Raw genomic sequence first — 17,400 nt, 5'->3', positions numbered from 1 at the left:
GGGTCAGAACTCACTGTATAACCATTTTCATCGACTTCTGCAGTAAAAAAAATTGTCAAAAAGCGCAAGCTGACGTTCTTCGTGCAGACCTTATTCTAGGCCATTTTCGAATCCCTCTTTCCGACCCATTATGCGACCCTGCTTGAATCCCGACTCTCGGCCTTCGCGGATGCCATATTGTCTACCTTCTTCGAACCCGTCCTCCCTGCCGTCGTCATAACCCTCCGCATACCCAGCATCCCAACCCTCGTTATGCCCGGTTACGAACCACTTTTTCCGACCATATATCGGACTTTCTTCTATTACTTTCTCCTTTGCTTGCTGCCTGCTAAGTTCAGTTTGAAACTTTCTTGCAGTATCCCGCGCTCGTGATGCGCTTTCATCGGCTTCATTTCTTTGCCTCTCTAAGACGCGGATGTCAGCCTGAAGTTTTGTGACCTGTTTTTCGAGGCTTTCGATGCGCATTTGATGTCGCCGCATCTCTTCGCTGGCCCGCTCAACATCGAGTTCTGCATAACGCCTGCCTGTTTCAGCGGCATTGACGCGCACAGCCAGCTCCCGCGCTCGGAGTTCTGCGAATTCTGCTTGAGATTCAGCCTGCTTTGCCCTGCGCATTTCCTGATCGAGCCTGTCCCCCGTCGACCGAAGGGTCGATCTAAGGTGCTGTGCTTGCTTTTCTTCTTCTGCCACCACCAGGTTCATCAATGTAGACGCAGAGTAGAAGGGTTCATGGTGTTGTGAGCTAGATGACTGTCTATGACTCTTCTTCCCATCAACGTTGTGGAGCGTGTTGATAACAGCAGGGTCTTTTAATAATTCTTTGAGGGGTGTAGAGATCATTGTTGCTGCACGTATCTGTGCCATGACGTCAATTCTGTTATAGTCTGGTGTTTTTCCTTTGCTGGGTAGCGGGGGAGAGGTGGGCAAGTTGACATCGCTGTCAAGGCCAGAGGTGAGATGCTCGTGAAAGCGAGACGGGGACATCGGTTTGTTGGCGCAATAAGAAATCGGTACAGCTTATAAGGAATATAGTTGTTTCTGGAATCTGTAACGATACTGCGTTCATCCGTGCGCAGTTGCGGTGCCCAGGGTGGAATACGACCCCACCCGTGGTGTGCACGTGTTGATTGACATGCTAGTTTGGTTATGTGCATAGCAACACAAGCGTTCTAAGCGCTGTATTACTTCCCTCGTATATGCGGGCAAAGTCCATGATGTAGGCGATTAACTGCGCGCGCGTAAGTGTACGGCTTTTTGACTGCATACCTCCTCGAGGCCATTATGATACAGCATCGTGGTGTTTACGTCAATTCAGAAAAAGGAAGTAAGTTCCCATAGATCTGACATCGATCTCCTTGTGAACTCCGAAGCACTTTAAATTTGTAATAACTTACAGTAATTCGTTTGCATCTACCTCTTGCTCAAGTATTTCTTGGATAAACTCGCAGAATGTCTCTCAAAGCTGTAAGTCCGAGTGTTTTATTTATTTTTCTGTCCTTGACTTACTGCGTGTAGATTGTAAAATGTGTGTGCACAGACATGTTTCATTCTGCGCATTCTGTTAATCCTAGGGCATGAAACCTAGCCGTCATCTCCGGCGACACCCTCGTTTTGCGTGGACGTACAGGACCACAAGGACAGAGTCCTAAGGAGAGGTATGCAAATCAAAGAAGTCCAATGGGAAAGCGACACGGTCTGACCCGCTACACTCCGCAGAATCCTACATCTTGCTGATGTCGTGGCTCCAAGAATGGGAAACCTGACTCGAGAGGACGAGGTGAGATACAATTGCTGCGTTTATCGTCAGCACTGATAGAAGTTGTTTCCAGCCATGGGCATTTGAGTCTCGTGATTTTCTTCGTGCATTGGCGGTAGGCAAAGAGATTTCATTTACTTCCACACATAGTTTTCCTTCCAATGAGGATGTCACGCGTGACATTGGCACTGCTGAGATCGGGGGTGTGGATGTTGCATCTGAGATGCTAAAGAACGGTTGGGCCAAAGTCAAGGAATCGAAACGGGACCCCACAGAGGACGATATACAAAAACGTGACATCGAAGCTGAAGGGAAGGCGGCTGGAAAAGGTCTATGGAATTCTCATGGTCCCCAGGTGCGTATTCTTAACTGCCTTACAATTGCCCTCGCTTCTGTCATTTTCGCAGGCCCGCGTGGTACACCAAACAATGCCAACGGATTCGCAAGCGTTTGTTTCGGAGTGGAAGGGGAAGGCCATTGACGGTATGACGTCTTCTCATGACTGTATTACTTGGTTTAATTCATATTTTTAGCACTGGTGGAACAAGTGCGGGACGGCTCTACTCTCCGGGTCCGACTTTTCATGCCGGATGGCGAGCATCAAATAGTCAACATTGCGCTCGCTGGTGTTCGTTGTGCCAGGACATCCCCAAGGCAAGGAGAACCTTCAGAGCCTTGGGCAGAAGAAGTAAGTCAATCCGCATGTCAAAATAACTTGTTTGGATTATGATCTGTAGGCGAAATTCTTCACGGAGTCCAGGCTGCTCCAGCGATCTGTACGGGTAATTATATTGTCATTGCCAACTTCGACAGCAACACCATTCCAAGCCGGAGCTAATAGTGCACCACCTCCGCCGGCATCGATATTTATTGGTACTGGTACGTCGTTTTCTGTGTCTGAGAGTATATTTAGCAATATCTGCTGCAGTCCTCCATCCCGCTGGCAATGTGGCTGAACACCTTGTCGCTGCTGGGCTCGCTCGTGTTGTCGATTGGCACGCCGGCATGCTGGCCGCAGGGGGAGGTATGGAGCGCCTTCGTGCGAGTGAGAAAGTTGCAAAAGAAAAGCGAGCATGTCTGTATGCCAATGTGCCAACCGCGTCTGCATCGATTACCCAGTCAAATGGTACTACTAATGGAAATGCTCGCATCTTTGACGGAACTGTCATTCGAGTATGGAGTGGCGATCAAATATCTGTCATTGATAAGGAGAGCGGGAAGGAGCGTCGGTTGCAGCTCAGCTCAACAAAAGGACCAAAGTAAGCAGTATGTCTTAATCGTCGACGTCTTCTGATAGTTGTCAGACTCTCCGACCCTAAGCAGGCTTACTATGCACAAGAAGCTCGTGAATTCCTTCGGAAGAGACTTATTGGCAAGCACGTCAAAGTTACGGTTGACTTCATTCGTCCTCGTGACGGCGAATATGAAGAGCGCGAATGCGCAACAGTCCGTTACGGAAACCAAATCTCGTAAGCAAGATACATATTAGTGTTTTGTATTCACCCACATTTCCAATTCAGCAACGTGGCAGAGCAGTTAGTAGAAAAAGGCCTTGCCTCCGTTGTCCGCCATCGACGTGATGATGAGGACCGTTCCTCTGACTATGACAAATTGATGGCTGCAGAACAAGTGTAAGACAACGACACCCTCATTTGTGTTAGATATTACTAACTCTTGAATTCAGCGCTGTTGCTGAGACCCGTGGTATCCACTCTGGCAAAGAACAGCCAGCTGTAAAGCCCCCCGTTAATATTTCAGAGGTATGTATATCTTTTAGTATCCGCTCCTCGGAGGTTCAGACTTGTTTTCTAGTCTGGCGCACGTGCCACCACTTTCGTTAATGGCTTCAAGAGGCAAGGGAAGATATCCGCTGTCGTCGATTATGTTGCCTCTGGGTCTCGGTTTAAGTATGGTTTAGCACTATGTTCTGACGAATAGTTCTGAAATGTTTTTTTCCCAAGGCTCTTCCTCCCAAGAGATAACCAGTCGCTCACCTTGGTCCTGAATGGTAAGACCGACAAAAATCAGTTTACAGACTATGCCTCATTATTTCCCAGGCATTCGAGCACCCCGAACAGCACGTAATCCTTCCGAGAGGAGTGAGCCATTTGGTCAGGAGGCTGCAGACTTCGCAACTCGCCGATACATGCAACGCGATGTAGAATTTGAAGTGGACACCGTCGACAAATCTGGCGGTTTCATCGGAACGTTGTGGCTGAAGAGTGAAAACGTCGCAATTTCTCTAGTTAAGGAGGGCCTTGCGTCCGTACACTCCTTCTCTGCCGACGGCTTGTCCTGGTCCACACAGTTGTACGCAGCCGAAGTGAGCGCTGCTTGGATCCTTGAGTATTAAACTTTTTGATGTCATCATTTTAGGCAGAAGCCAAGCAAGCACAAAAAAACGTAAGCCACATTGATGCACTTCCTTTCGATGTTTGATCATCTCCCAAGTTGTGGGAGAGCTATGATGAGGAGGCAGAGAAGGCTGCTCAGGCTCCGCCTGTCGAAGACGATCCTGGACGTTTAAAGTCGGAATATCTGGATGTTATTATCAGTGATGTCCGGGCAGAAAACGGCTTCAGTTTCTCAGTGCAAATATTAAACACTGAGGGTAAGCTTTTCACAGAATTGCCCGAATAGCTATTTCTCACGGTATACGTCAGGGATCGCGACCTTAGAAAAGCTGATGCGCGATTTTTCTCTACATCATCGTGTCGCACATCCAGCACCATCAAATTTTACGCCGAAGGCAGGAGATTTAGTGTCTGCTAAGTTTTCGGACTGGGTCGTGGTACCGTGCCAGGATTCGCCGTACATCCTCAGTCAAGAAGGAGGTTGAAGTAACATTTATTGATTATGGAAACCAAGACACTGTCTCGTTTTCAAATATCCGTCCTCTCGATCCCAAATTCCGCTCCCTGCCTGGTCAAGCGCAAGATGCCCGCCTAAGGTAATGGTACAGTTTGCATTTTTGTGGTTTATAACACTTATGGTGTTGTGCATAGCTTTGTCAGGCTCGTAGCGTCCGAAAGCGAGTATCACGCAGATGCTGTTCAGCGCTTCCGTCAATTGTGCGAGGGTCGCAAACTTGTCGCTAACATCGACTACAAGGAAGGCGCTACGCTTCATCTGCGTCTCATTGATCCCAATGACCCCGTCGCTACGCAAGATCCTTTAGCTTGCATTAACGCTGACCTACTCCGTGAGGGTCTGGCATCAATTGACCGCAAGGGATGCAAATATATTGGCGCATACCCACACATCATGAGTAAACTGCAAACTGCAGTTGCTGAAGCGAAGCGCGATCGTGCTGGGATGTTTGAGTTCGGTGATGTTGAGGAGGACGAGTAATCACTGTGGTGACCACGATTTATGTAATTTCGGGGAAGACTTAGTCAGCTAGTAATAATGCACGACTATCATCTCATTTTCATCATGTTCACGCTTGCAAGACGCGACTGCAGGAATGGAACCTACGAGCCAACTCGGTGCCAGTACTTCACTTCCTCAACTAAACAAAGGCCCGCAAATTCTCTCAGGCTCGGGCAGTTTCCAGAGCTACTTATCTTCTGCTGGTTCACATCACCGTCACGCTAAAGGGGCAAGTGTCCATCTTGAGAACCAATCGTCGGTTCATACCGACAAGAGCCAATCACCCTACCTTCAAAGCGTAGTAGAAGCTTCTTCTCATCCAGGACCGTTGTCTGGTGTTGTGCGATTCATAACCAACTTCCCTGGGTTCCTGCTCGAGGACCTACACCGCTTCCGCTATGGACACCTAGGAAGGCTGCGGATTTTGTTGTCCCTGTACTGCTGCGTGAGCGTTACCTTCCTCTCTTTCAAAATGCATAGCGCCTTGCAAGGTGCTGTTGCAGCTGGCCGCCCACACATGGGTCATAGCCCAAGTACGTTGCTAAGGATATTGGAATACTCGTTTTCTAAGATGCAGACGTGCCAGACTCGGACACATTGTACCATGTTTCCCCTCTCTCAAATGTATCGGTTCAGCAGCGAATGTCCATCGCGTTTCCCAATACGTCCCCTGGTCATCTGGAGACCTTCATCCTGGCTACTCATTCGTCAGTTGACAGTGACCTCACCGCTTGCCTGTGGACTGAAGAGGACAAGCTGCACGACACCATCAGCTCACTCACAGCCTGGTCGGGTGATTTGGACTCAGTCTTTTGTGATGGAGCGCCATCGTTTACGGTTTTATAGGTCCTATGTCTCTGGTCGTCGTGACGTCGGCTCCAACGGACCATCTAACCGTGCTGAAAAGGTTTCCAGAGCTTATGAGCCTCCCTGATATGCACGCCTCATTCGGTCTGTCGTTGCATGTACTCCAAGTTTCATCTTCTTTTGGAGGATCTGCCAATGCCTATTTAAACGTTGCTCGTCTCTTGGCGCCTACTGATCGAGTTGTCCTGTTCCCGGATGGTTTGCCTTTGCACCTCTCGAGTAATTTGTATAGCTCCATCATTCGGTCGACGTCTCCGCAGCCTCTCGTACTAGGCAACAATAGCCGTAGGACATATCCATTCGCCCCGATGTCCCCTGTTGTTCTTCCTAAGGACTATCCTACATGGTGTACCGAGCGTTTTTCTCTTTTCCAATCTCGATCACTCGACTGGGAAGACTGTCTCTGGCAACTGTGGCTTGAAAGTGCTGGTGAGGTCAAGTCTACGGCGGTGGACAGCCGGCCAGTGGTGGAAACCGGCAGATCCAACAACTCCTCATCCGTACGTTGCACGACTTAGACACCTGGCTCCCTCGTTTGGGTCTTACGAATTACGATTACTTCAGGCAAAGTTAAGACGACGTTGGACTGTCAAATATCGCGCAGAAGCCTGTGCTCTAGCTATGAAACGAGCGCAGATATTAGAAGCAACCAGTTATGCAGATAAGAAGGCGTTCCAATGGCGCAAGAAATTTTGTCATGAGGTGAGGTCTTGATTTCCTCGAACCGTGGTCTGGAATCAGTTGCTGAAAAGTTCAAGTCTCTGGGTACTTCCCCGGCAAACGCTGCTGCCTGATCAACGGACTTGAAGGCTGTTTCAGGTTTATGTTTTAATTGAAGATGCATTAGTATGGGAATGTTAGACAGACATCAAAATTTATGTCATCCAATCACTGTAACACGCAAAAAGATACCTGTGCAAGGGCCATTCGGGGGGAGCTGCAAATCGAGCGGTGCATATTCGTCCGGAAGTGATCCTCAGTCTCGATATCTGATCTGCCTCGTTGCACTCTTATTCAAAGTTGATCAAAGTACTTATTACCAAAGTTCATTTCTACACTTGTGTGGCCAGTTGGTCTTATAAGTAACATTAATGCACACCCACTGTCCCACCACAAAAACGCGTGACTTACATAAAAGTTTTGGTTAATGTAGACAAACAGTAACCGTGTTCGAGTAGAACCAAGGTGGCCAGGATACCTCCTTAGCTGAGATGAACCCTGCATCATTCGACACAACACAAAGCTAAAGGCATGGCCATAAACACCACTGCCCCAACAAATCAACAGATGCGCAGGTAGACGTATATTGCAGGAAGATGACACAGCCTCTCACACTGATACACTAGATCATGTTGGCAGCAAGCCGTCGAGCTTCCACCTCTTCATCATCTTCCATTTCTTCATCTGGCCCCTCTTGGTACGTGGCCCATATAGCATCCATCTGTGGCGCGTCCATCAACAACTCCAAAAGATCCTTTGCAAGCCCTGTGTCACTATTAGCTAGAAGCATGAACAATATGTAATTCGCAACATACCGGCAACTCTTTCCAGGTCCTGTTTGTCCTCCTCTTGCACCCACTCTGGTACATCAGCAAAACTGAGACGTCCCATGGTAACAACAAAAAGATGTACAAGACCGTTGTAGTGCCGTGGTGCGCGCTCTAGACGCTCTCGCAATCTAAGGGGAGTTTCGGCTTTAAACATCAAATGGTGCAAGAGAAAGGTCGTTTGGTTCATCCGTCGAATCACTCTGAATAAACAATATAAATGTGGCCAATTTAAGGCAGAAAATTCGTTACCTTGAAGCAGCCTGGGGGTCAGACTCCATTGCCTCGTCGCCTTGCCACACAGGTGCTGACAGCCCGTATAAATAAACAATGATCGAAGGTATCACGGATTGCGACTCGATGATAATCGTGTGAGCAGTTGGATGAGCCTCGGAGAGCATAGCAAAAAATGTCAGGATGTGTCGCTTGATCCCATCGGCCTGTCATAGTGTAAGTAGGGTCAGATAAGGATTATGCTACCGTTTGTACCTCGTTGCTCGTTCTACTGGAATCGATCAAGAGAGAGCACATTCGCTCGACATGAGGAAGCCGAGTATAGTCTTGTGATTGCCCCTCGGTGTCAGGAAATGATAAAAGGGGTTGGAAAAGGACAGGTCCTAAACATGATTTGAAAAAGACGGAGGATTATGGTAGGAAGGTCATGCTCACGAGTTGAGAACTGAGAAAGCATGCGTGTACTTTGAAAAAGAAACCAAACCGGGCGAGAGGAATCCAAGAGTATCGATAGTACAGAAGGGCAACGAGGTACGAATGCTAGCCTATAGCGTTCGTCAGCCATGATTGACTATGGAATGCGACATCTTCACATATTTTCCAAGTCACTCGGAGTATTCCAACACAAGGCTTCCAGTAGTGCGAGTGACTCCTTGGCAAGTAGACCTAGTTCCGATTTCTCGGTATCGTGAATTACTAGTTTACTGATGTGGTCCTGAATAACAGAACATATCACGGCAAGAATGCGAGGAACCCTGTCTTCTGCAGAATCCGTGGCTTTATACACCAAGAGATATCGATGAGGTGCTGGAAGAGTGTACGTGATTTGAGTCAGCTGGCTAAAAAGGGCAGCTAAAGACGTTATCTGCAGGAGACATCCATGATTCATGAATAGATCATAATACATATGAAACACATACATGATTAGAGACGGCTAGTATATCTGCCATTTCTATTAGAGCGCCACAAATCGCTTGGGCTGCGAGTTCCCAAGCTTGATGTTCCTGAGTGGGTACATTGGCGAGAACGTCCAGTATACGAGAACATGCGGAAGTATATGCATCCGATGTGGGTCCGATTGACAGTGAAACTCCCAACAAGGCATGAAATGTAGTCATCCTGCAAGTCGGTTCCATGTGCATTAGGACAAGCCGATGCAACTATTCCGGTTGTTACAGAAAGCCGGGGCACAATGGGTGGCACAAACTTACATCCAAAATCCACCTGTGAGGATCCACCTCTTCGGATTCCTCGTCCACAGTGACATGAATCTGTTGATCCTGAGCTCCGTCGGTCATCTCAACGTCATCCTGCGAATAGAAGTTTGTATCCACATTAGAATCGGTCATGAAGACGTCCTCTTGCGCCGCCGCGCCAGAACCATCATCCCGAGCCGCCTGGAACAAATTCGTCTGCGTGCTTTCAAAATGAAACGACGCTGGCGGAGGACCACTGTCGAATTGCACTTGCGACGGACCCTTTTGGTTTGAGTCAGTTGCCTTGCCTTTGCCTTTGCTGAGATCTGTCACCCGCGACTTTGTAGGGGTTGTAGAGAGTTGGAATCCAGATGGTAGATTTCGGGTTTCAACCGCTGGTTTCCTCGTACGCTCATTATTTACAATTTCGCCAAAGCGAGGTCGGGTAGGGCTCTCCTGTATGATTCTCGAAGGGCCTGCCACAGCTCCACTTTCATCCCACCTTTGCATCTGCAAAGACAAAGGTACAGGAGTCGCAAGAGGTGCCATTGGGGCTTTCTTGGAGCGCGCAGACCATGGAGACTTTCGGGTAGATGTCTCTATTTCATGTTGCTATCAAATACAGCCTTAGCTTGTAGGGGAGCAGATAAAACTCATCCATACCTTGAAAGTAAATAATGTCTTCAGGCGTTCTGCCTCCTCTTTCATTTCTTTTTGCATCTGCGTTTGTTTGGCCTCCGACTCCTCCTTGGCTGCCCTAAGCTTCGCTGTTTGCGCTGCATGGTCTTGAGCTATCTAATCAGGCTTTCAGTAGTCCTCAGGCGACTGATTGATGGTGAGTTACCTTCTCGATATTTTTCCTTAGTATGACAACTTCCCCTTCTTTGGCGAGTTTAGCAGAAAGCGTGTGTCGCAACTCTTCCTGCAGCCTCACTTTCTCTTTGTGAAGCTAGGCATGTATTATTGTTACCACATCCATTACTCATTTAGAATGCAAGGCATCAAACCTCGTTCTTTTGCTTTCGCAAGCAAGCCAGATGCCTTTCCAATGCTATAAGAGATGGGTTCACATTAGATGTAGCTTGAGGGGCCGATATGATAGACTGTTGCGGCAGTTCAACTTTGTACGTGTCATCACCGCACAGCGTGATGTCCGGTAAATCTTCGGTATCATCAGGAGAGCGACTGAAAGCACTGAAATCCTGCCGAGGACCTGTGTCCAGTTTTTGCCGCTTCGCTGGAGGTGGCAGGTCCTCTAAGTCGGGCTCGTCAACACGTCTGGACTCCTCAAACCTGGACTCCTCCTTGTCAAGGATGGCCAGCGTTTGATCATCCAGGACGAAGTCATCGGGGAAGTCTTCATCGGAGTCGAACATGAATAACGAACTCTGGACCTTGTCCTCGTCCTCATCGAGTGGACGCGTCGTGTGAGAAAGAGTTGCCATTTCAAGTGGCACATCACCAAACAGACGCGACGCGTTTGGTGACGCGCTCTTGACTCTCACTTGCAGCAAATAACTGCACGGTGCACCACAGACCCCATTGATTATCTTATTTGACTGCCACCTGTCGTAATACAGACATGTCTTGGAAAGCAAGCTTTCAGCAGGGTGTTTCTAACTTCAGGAGAAATAAACATTCTGAAGCCCTTGTGCTCTTCGATGAAGTATGTCTGTCAATCGCATCCTCTGTCCAGTTGGCCATACTAATCCAGAGTGAAGGCCATTTTACTTGGCTGTGATTCCTTCATTGTTTATGACTCTCGTGCCGCCGTGCATGAAAAGCTCGGGAACAATAAAGCTGCTCTCCTTGACGCGAAGAAAGTTGTGGATACTGCTCCAGATCGTTGGCAAGGCTATGCTCGCTCAGCACGTCTATTTCATGCGCTTAACAAGGACGAGGCGGCCATCAAGATGATTGACCTTGCTCTCGAGCGTATCAAATCAGACGATACACAGCGCCATCAGGAACTCAATGCACTGAAGTCACAAGCAACCAATGCCTTGAAGGCTGCTGACGAAAGAAGGCGAGCGCGCATTGCAAAGACAGCATATCACATCGGCAAGTTACCTGTGGAAATCTTTGCAGAGATCCTTGGCCTCGTGGTTGCTACAGACCATGCACAGATTCTCAAGCTGTCACATGTCTGCAAACATTGGCGCGGCATAGCTATTAAGACTCCTTCACTTTGGCAGACGCTGGTGGTTTCGAAGAACCGTCCCACTAGAAAGGTACGATTATGGATGGAACGAGCTCAGACACGCATATCGGATCTCTCTTTTCACCATAACATATCGGAGATGGACTGGCCATCCATCCTCTCAGAACTCTCGTCATTGTCTTGGTGTGGTCTTCGTTCTCTCGCAGCACCTGGAAGCTTGTTCTCCCGACTCTACGATCTGCTCCACCAATTATCCAAGACAGAAGTCATTTCGCGTCTCGAACATCTGGATGTCACAGGGTGTCCGGGTTTTGAGAGATTCTTGCCAGACTTCGAAGCCTCTCACCTAGATACCCTGAAAGTTGCCAACTTTACCCCTTCAATGGGCGGGCTGTGGAGTCGGGTGCGTCAGCTCAGAACCATGACTGTCGAGGCAGGATGGATAGAGATACTCCCGGCCCTGACGGCCAATCAGTCACTGGAGAATCTTGTGCTCTCTAATTTGGTCTCAATCCCAATGGAGTCAGGTGGCGATGACTGCGTAGAACTTTCCGACCTCCAATGCTTAAAACTCTTCAGCATTGCATCAGTCTCTATGATTACTCACGTCATCGTCGCACCTAATTTGCAAGTCCTGCACTTGTTCAGCATTAGCCATTCCTCTGACGTGCTAGAATTTGCGCACGCCAATTCTCTTCGGGCTTTGAGGGAGCTCCGGATTGGAAGCTGCACTACTACCGCCAGATCGCTGAATGTCATCATCACCGGAGCGCCTTTATTGGAAACCCTCCAAATATCAGGCATACAGGGGATCGTTAATGAAGTACTCGACTTCATTTGCGGTACACATCCGAACGATCAGCATCAAGACGTGTGCACCTCCTTGAGACATGTCGACCTCTCTAGCTGTGGTGATCTACTCACCAGAAATGCTTATTCCCTTGTCAAGACCCGCCTGCGCACTGATCAGCCCGCTACTGAAGATGGGGGTCAGCCTGGATGCAGGGCCGAAATCGAGTCCTTGCGATTAGATGGTTGCCCTCTTATCGAAGCGGAGATGCTACCATGGTTCAGAGGAAAAGTGAAAGTGTTTAGCTGCGTGTATATGACGAAAAAAGAAGGCAAACAAAGGCGTTGATGAGCTGAGTCGAGCCTGCACCGGTGCCAAAATTTAAAGTGACTTCATTCACTTTGCGACAAGAAACTACTTTAGATACTAATGATAGTCTGCAGCTACCTTGAAACCGATTTCAGGGCTCGAGAAGAGATACAAGCAATCCTCTTGGGGTGGAAGCACGCAGTGGGCGCAATGAAGTATGTCTATCGTGTATTCACGGAGTACTGCGAAAGTATATACTGGGGATCAGGTTAGAGATGATTGTAGTTTATAATGCTTTTCAAGGATCAAGTACATAGACTGAACATCAATCACTTGACTGCATTGAAACATACGCGAAAACTAATTCCGTAATACTAACGAATGTCAGATAATAAATTATAGAAACCGAACAGAAAAACAAAAGGTGTGTAGCAAGAAACGCGGCTACTATGTGGTTTCAGCCAATGTAATGAGGCTTACAGATGGTAGCCACGGGCTGAGCGAACAGCCAAGGGAACCATCAGGTCAGCTTCACAATGCATGCGAGAATGACTGGGCCGAATGCCACTCAGGCGGTATGAAACTCGTTCACGAACTGTCGCTACGTAAGAGCGCCGCCGCCGATGCATCGATCTAGGCTGTGGATGAGGCTTGATGCGACAAACGATATAGTTAGTGCTATCCGATATAGCGGATCTTGATTGCACCAGCCCTGTTGCGCACTTCAAGAGCTAAACCACACGTTAACGTTTGTGCAATATCTGTATCCCGTGGATCGAACCTTTCATTTCTTCTGCTTCCTCTCTCTGCTCGTAGTCCAGGACCAAACGTTTGAGATGTTGCTGCTCTACCTTGTCTTGAAGTTGTGCAGATCGTGTGTGTACGGCGAGCGCCGATTCGGCTGGTACAAGAAGATGGCGACCCTAACATTCCATCGTCGGTGAGGACAGAATAGTCAAGCTCAAGACAGATGCGCACCTGCTGCTTACTGCCACGTTTAGTAATAACAGTGAACTGCATCACGGCGTCACCGTCTGGCTTGTTGTCGCCGCCAGCATCGACATCACCTTCGTCAGCCCGTTTCTTGCGCAAATTAGGGGCGAGAACGGCAGAATCCCACCAAGCTGTCTTCTTGTCAACCTTTCTAGACTCGGCTGAAGAATCTGTAATAATCTTAGCAAGCTCTTTCTCAAATTCGGCTTCAGCTTCCTCAGATGGTCCGAGATGTTCTTGTGTGGATAGGACGATAACAGGGTCAGGTGACGCTGTTCGATCTTCGTTCTAGGAGGCACGGTCAAATCTTGGTTATTGCACAGATAGGATTCAGCCAAGCTATCGCTTACCGAAGATTCCTGACCAGTCGTATCATCATCGTCTTCGTCTTGTTGTTGAGGCCGTTCGCCTTCTTCGTCGCTGTCTTCGCCACTATCCTCACCAGTTGATACTTATTTCGAAGTGTGAGTTGAGTGCCCACGACAAAAAGTGACAAACAAACGTACAGCCAGCGTTCTGCAAAGCAGCATTGAACATATCATCGACAGCTACAGCGGCTTCCTCTATTGTCTTATACATCGTCATCTTGGGCCGGATAGCCTGCAAGCAAATTGAGATCAGGTGTGCTGTTCGAAGCAGACTCACTCACCTCGATCGAATCAGAGAGCATAAAGTCAACGTCCATGGGCAGATCTTCCTTGCATAAGATATAGTACTGCAAAGCCATGGTGTAAGCCGACGCAGATGAGATATCTAGCAACTTTTACCTGGAAGAAAACAAGGAAATTATCAAGTTTCCGCTTCTGAGTCCCTCGGTCGAAGCACATGCCAACAGTGTCGAGCAGGACGCAAACGAGGCGAACGCGGAAAAAATCGTTAGGCATATCCAGTGGGCAAGGCTGACGGGGCAATGGATGTCCTTCAGCTGTGAAAAGGAGTTAGTTGAGGCATCCAAGTCGTGTCATGCACTGACGATGTCCGAATGTGACCAGCGACCACAATGTATCAAACACTAGGATCGACCCCAACAGCCGGTAGATATAGAGTTCACCCAGATATTTTATGGCGGCCACACGGCGTTGGTTCGTGCTATAGACGTTCTGTTCCAAGCCTCTTCGAATGTCTTCGAGAACCTGGTCCACAACCGATATCGCGAAAGCAGGGTGATAACGTTGGAGGTCGTATGTCAGCATGGCCAACAAATTGACGTTGCTATATTTGATTTTCCAAGGTTTGGTGAAAACTTTATGCAGAGCGCGTTGAACAATTGGATCATCCCAATCAAGCTTGCGAAGGAGCTTAAGGACCTTATCAATGGTCTTTTTAGCTAGAACGTCATATATAAGATGGCGGATAAAAAGTTCCAAAGGAGTGCGCTCCTTCTGTTGTCTCGGCGTTCGTTCAGGTGGGTTACACTGCATCATTTGTGTGAGTAAGGTTGATCGGCCAAGTGCAACGAACTGACCTGATAATATGCGTTTTCAAGTAGAAGGATTTGTCTTTGATCAAAGTGTTGCATGCTCTGCTTACGCCTCATGAGCTCAAGCTGCAACAAGAACATTTAGCGACTGTCAGCCTGTATGCATTGTAAACTGACCATAGTACCAAATCTCTCCCTAGTCTCGTCACTGCGCAATAAAAAGCGACCGCACCCTTCAAGGAGGATCGAGATGTTTTCGACGTTCGTTCCAGAAAAATCGTCCAAGCATACTTTGAACATGTGGAGGACAAGATGAGAAGGCACGACACGAAACTTCGTCAAGCTGGACAAATATAAGATATTCTTTCCATCTTAATTAGCATAGGGGGAATAGTGCGAGCAGATCATTGGTTTACCTTCAAGCGAACCTCTGCAAGCTCTTTCACCACATTTTTCTTTCGTTGCAAATAGCGGAATTCTTCATCCAGCTTAAAAAATAGCTGTGACGTAGGACCTTATCGAGCTGAGATAAAGCTCACCAGTGCCACAAGCTCGGCACCAATGTCCGGCATATATCTGTTCAAAGTTGCTACAAACCTTGCATAATGAGGAAGCAAGTCGGTTCGATTCTTTGGCACGGCACCCAAGAACTACGGAACTTTCAGTCAATCTGGATTGGGAACAGGCCTGACTGCTGACCTTTATAAGTCTCTTCCTAGCCGCCTTGGAGTTCAAAAACGCGAAATCGATTGCAGCTTGGTCAATCATGGTACGATTTGTTGCATCGGGGAGGCGTGCAAGTAAAGCAGTAAGTAGCTGCGATGGTCCCTGAGGAGCGAGTTGAGGAGACAATGGGGGACTTGAGGCCTTAGTCGGGGACGTCGGTGTCGGTGTGATTGTACTAAACAGTATAAGTGACCCTGCAATCTTGAATTGACTAATAGATAGACAGACACACCCATCTGGTTCTTCCTCGCGCATCTCAACTTCGGTGGTACCGTCGTTTCTTCCATTTACTCGATCACTGTCCAATTTCAGGCCCTCCAATTCCTCTTCTAATTTCTTTGCTTCAGCATCTGCTTTCTCCTTCTCCACCTTTTCTCTCTCTTCTGCGATCTCCTGATCTTCTTTCTCGTCGCTCTCAATGCCCAAAACTGACTTTGGCACAAAGTCCTTTAGGTCTTGGATGTCCTCAAAGAAGCGACGCTCTTCCTCATCCTCCCATTTACCCCCAGAGTTCGCGAGAGGATCTTCTTCATCGCCTGAGACGGCATTTCCTCCAATTTGGATGGAATCCGACTTCTGGGACGCGGTGGGCAATGACGGCATGGGCAGGTACATCAGTTCCGAGAGTCTGAGAACAGATACATCAACTGTTGTAACCGCTGGAAGATTAGTTCCAAACCGACGTTTGGCAGCTTGCAAGTAGTTTCTCGTAGCCTTTTGTCATCTTCTCATACGCTTGTTGCCTATCCTCAAAGATCTCCCCAGACCGGATATATGCTTCATGATTCCTACGATCTTGATCTTGCAGGCGCTGCAAAATGGAGGATTATTTTTTCTGGAGAAAACCTGCATATATTTATATAGATACATACCTTGTGCTCTATGGTGAGTTTCTTGGAAACGCTGTCAAAATAACCTTCGCACATGCGCTTGAATCGATCACGAATTTCTTGTTCAACGAGTTCCTCGTCCTCATGCAAGGGCGTCGGGAATTCTCCTTGGGTGGCGTTCGTAGTTGTTGAAGACAAGGTTCCAGGTTCTGTTTCAGCGGATATCTGCTTGCTCTGAGGAGGCGTCAGGCCCAAATAGGGTCTCGAGTATGACTTCAGAAATATGGAGAGAAGGGGTAGAGATGACAAGGTTGGATCATTAGACAGCTTGACAGACATCAGTTATGCCCTAAGCAGTAGTTCATATAGAACCTACCAATTCCCTCAATACTTTCATTATCCATTCACCGCCACTTCGCCTCTGTCCATCAGTAATGATTCCAACTAATGCGAGCTCAGAACAGACACGGAGAAGGGGACGCTGTCGAGAAACTCGGGCAGAATCCTCCTTCTCCCGCTGTTCAGGAGGTAACGCAGAGAGGGCTGCACGAGAAGGGGCAGCAAGTGCGGTAGACAATGATGAAATGAAAGAAGGAGTAAATGCTGCGGGGAAGCGTCTGTGGAGAGCTGAAATAACCTAAAATTGTCGAGCGGTTAATGTATGCGGCGCCCATGGAAGTTCCTTCTCACCTCGACAGCACTCCAAATATCCTTCTCCGTCTTGCATCTCATGATTCCTTCTAGTGCGGCCCCAGCTATCTCGTCGATGTACTTTTCCAGCGACAACGAGTCTATGTCCTTGAGGATTTGGTCACGATGATCAGCACCAAGAGACTGGCGCATGCGCTTGATCAAACCAGTGTGGCGCTTCAAGGTGGAGTCCAGCCTAGACAACTCTACTGTTGTTCATAAAATCATAATTAGATGCCTCCGGGTATGAACGATCGCCATGACTCACCTTGGATGTCCATGGCAGCGTTCAGCTCCCTAAGCTTTACACGTTTAGCATGGCGTGCCTTCTCTTCGTCGACTCTGAGGAGTGCCGAATCCATTACTTGTCAATAATACACTGAAGGGCGAACAGAGTACAGCACTGAAGTCTAAGCGGAAGCAGCAACGAACTCCTGATTGCCTTTTGAGGACTGAGTACTTTCTCATTGGCTGGTTGTGCTTACTAGGCCACATGCAGGCTCCGGGTC

General features: G+C 48.2%; 6 protein-coding genes across 6 annotated transcripts; 3 read left to right on the top strand and 3 right to left on the bottom strand.

Moving 5' to 3' along the window:
• Nucleotides 1-90: 90 nt before the first annotated feature.
• Nucleotides 91-984, bottom strand: F5891DRAFT_982223 (uncharacterized protein; the record flags this gene model as incomplete). The annotated part of the gene is made up of 1 exon (XM_041377203.1): nucleotides 91-984. The coding sequence occupies one exon, from the start codon at nucleotides 982-984 to the stop codon at nucleotides 91-93; it is 894 nt and encodes a 297-aa protein (XP_041223621.1).
• Nucleotides 985-1,268: 284 nt separating this feature from the next.
• Nucleotides 1,269-5,189, top strand: F5891DRAFT_1045748 (uncharacterized protein). Its single transcript, XM_041362261.1, has 19 exons — nucleotides 1,269-1,324; nucleotides 1,397-1,474; nucleotides 1,586-1,655; nucleotides 1,717-1,777; nucleotides 1,830-2,115; nucleotides 2,290-2,444; nucleotides 2,494-2,635; nucleotides 2,685-3,015; nucleotides 3,061-3,225; nucleotides 3,277-3,387; nucleotides 3,441-3,516; nucleotides 3,569-3,663; nucleotides 3,718-3,764; nucleotides 3,814-4,079; nucleotides 4,133-4,159; nucleotides 4,208-4,367; nucleotides 4,420-4,541; nucleotides 4,585-4,706; nucleotides 4,762-5,189. Exons 2-19 carry the CDS (start codon nucleotides 1,450-1,452, stop codon nucleotides 5,105-5,107), a joined length of 2,607 nt encoding a protein of 868 aa, XP_041223620.1. The 5' UTR covers nucleotides 1,269-1,324; nucleotides 1,397-1,449; the 3' UTR covers nucleotides 5,108-5,189.
• A 33-nt stretch (nucleotides 5,190-5,222) lies between these two features.
• F5891DRAFT_1191347 (uncharacterized protein) lies at nucleotides 5,223-6,709 on the top strand (the record flags this gene model as incomplete). Its single annotated transcript, XM_041367440.1, has 4 exons — nucleotides 5,223-5,661; nucleotides 5,715-5,921; nucleotides 5,975-6,495; nucleotides 6,560-6,709. The coding sequence occupies 4 exons, from the start codon at nucleotides 5,223-5,225 to the stop codon at nucleotides 6,707-6,709; spliced, it is 1,317 nt and encodes a 438-aa protein (XP_041223619.1).
• A 326-nt stretch (nucleotides 6,710-7,035) lies between these two features.
• On the bottom strand, nucleotides 7,036-10,395 carry F5891DRAFT_1045731 (uncharacterized protein). Its single transcript, XM_041362260.1, has 11 exons — nucleotides 9,980-10,395; nucleotides 9,817-9,921; nucleotides 9,636-9,767; nucleotides 8,988-9,584; nucleotides 8,697-8,936; nucleotides 8,370-8,641; nucleotides 8,212-8,321; nucleotides 8,032-8,159; nucleotides 7,795-7,982; nucleotides 7,531-7,745; nucleotides 7,036-7,480 (listed from the first exon to the last, which is right to left on the bottom strand). Exons 1-11 carry the CDS (start codon nucleotides 10,346-10,348, stop codon nucleotides 7,338-7,340), a joined length of 2,499 nt encoding a protein of 832 aa, XP_041223618.1. The 5' UTR covers nucleotides 10,349-10,395; the 3' UTR covers nucleotides 7,036-7,337.
• A 77-nt stretch (nucleotides 10,396-10,472) lies between these two features.
• F5891DRAFT_1045729 (uncharacterized protein) lies at nucleotides 10,473-12,442 on the top strand. The gene is made up of 2 exons (XM_041362259.1): nucleotides 10,473-10,638; nucleotides 10,694-12,442. Exons 1-2 carry the CDS (start codon nucleotides 10,555-10,557, stop codon nucleotides 12,269-12,271), a joined length of 1,662 nt encoding a protein of 553 aa, XP_041223617.1. The 5' UTR covers nucleotides 10,473-10,554; the 3' UTR covers nucleotides 12,272-12,442.
• Nucleotides 12,443-17,382, bottom strand: F5891DRAFT_1045725 (ARM repeat-containing protein). The gene is made up of 19 exons (XM_041362258.1): nucleotides 17,160-17,382; nucleotides 16,892-17,100; nucleotides 16,578-16,838; nucleotides 16,244-16,528; nucleotides 16,055-16,182; nucleotides 15,604-15,999; nucleotides 15,345-15,546; nucleotides 15,185-15,295; nucleotides 15,062-15,133; nucleotides 14,823-15,008; nucleotides 14,691-14,771; nucleotides 14,199-14,640; nucleotides 13,993-14,150; nucleotides 13,875-13,940; nucleotides 13,732-13,825; nucleotides 13,576-13,676; nucleotides 13,211-13,513; nucleotides 13,014-13,155; nucleotides 12,443-12,963 (listed from the first exon to the last, which is right to left on the bottom strand). The coding sequence occupies exons 1-19, from the start codon at nucleotides 17,251-17,253 to the stop codon at nucleotides 12,911-12,913; spliced, it is 3,384 nt and encodes a 1,127-aa protein (XP_041223616.1). The 5' UTR covers nucleotides 17,254-17,382; the 3' UTR covers nucleotides 12,443-12,910.
• Nucleotides 17,383-17,400: the final 18 nt, after the last annotated feature.

Source organism: Suillus fuscotomentosus (assembly GCF_016647785.1).
Source record: "Suillus fuscotomentosus strain FC203 chromosome Unknown F5891scaffold_42, whole genome shotgun sequence".
Lineage (NCBI taxonomy): Eukaryota > Fungi > Basidiomycota > Agaricomycetes > Boletales > Suillaceae > Suillus > Suillus fuscotomentosus.
The sequence above is the reverse complement of the archived record's forward strand: the minus strand, read 5'-3'. Positions and strand labels throughout refer to the sequence as shown.

Excerpts from the sequence above, each read along its gene's own strand:
- F5891DRAFT_1045748 (XM_041362261.1), top strand. The coding sequence starts at position 1,450 with ATGTCTCTCAAAGCTGTAAGTCCGA. Across the intron at positions 3,517-3,568 it reads CCCCCGTTAATATTTCAGAG|TCTGGCGCACGTGCCACCAC; the intron begins GTATGTATATCT and ends CTTGTTTTCTAG. Across the intron at positions 4,368-4,419 it reads GCAAATATTAAACACTGAGG|GGATCGCGACCTTAGAAAAG; the intron begins GTAAGCTTTTCA and ends GGTATACGTCAG.
- F5891DRAFT_1045731 (XM_041362260.1), bottom strand. The coding sequence starts at position 10,348 with ATGTTCGACTCCGATGAAGACTTCCCCGATGACTTCGTCCTGGATGAT. Across the intron at positions 8,642-8,696 it reads TACTAGCCGTCTCTAATCAT|ATAACGTCTTTAGCTGCCCT; the intron begins GTATGTGTTTCA and ends TGTCTCCTGCAG. Across the intron at positions 8,322-8,369 it reads CCGAGTGACTTGGAAAATAT|GCTAGCATTCGTACCTCGTT; the intron begins GTGAAGATGTCG and ends CGAACGCTATAG.
- F5891DRAFT_1045729 (XM_041362259.1), top strand. The coding sequence starts at position 10,555 with ATGTCTTGGAAAGCAAGCTTTCAGCAGGGTGTTTCTAACTTCAGGAGA. Across the intron at positions 10,639-10,693 it reads CCCTTGTGCTCTTCGATGAA|GCCATTTTACTTGGCTGTGA; the intron begins GTATGTCTGTCA and ends TCCAGAGTGAAG.
- F5891DRAFT_1045725 (XM_041362258.1), bottom strand. The coding sequence starts at position 17,253 with ATGGATTCGGCACTCCTCAGAGTCGACGAAGAGAAGGCACGCCATGCT. Across the intron at positions 16,183-16,243 it reads AACTCACCATAGAGCACAAG|CGCCTGCAAGATCAAGATCG; the intron begins GTATGTATCTAT and ends TCCATTTTGCAG. Across the intron at positions 14,151-14,198 it reads GCTGGTCACATTCGGACATC|CTGAAGGACATCCATTGCCC; the intron begins GTCAGTGCATGA and ends TCCTTTTCACAG.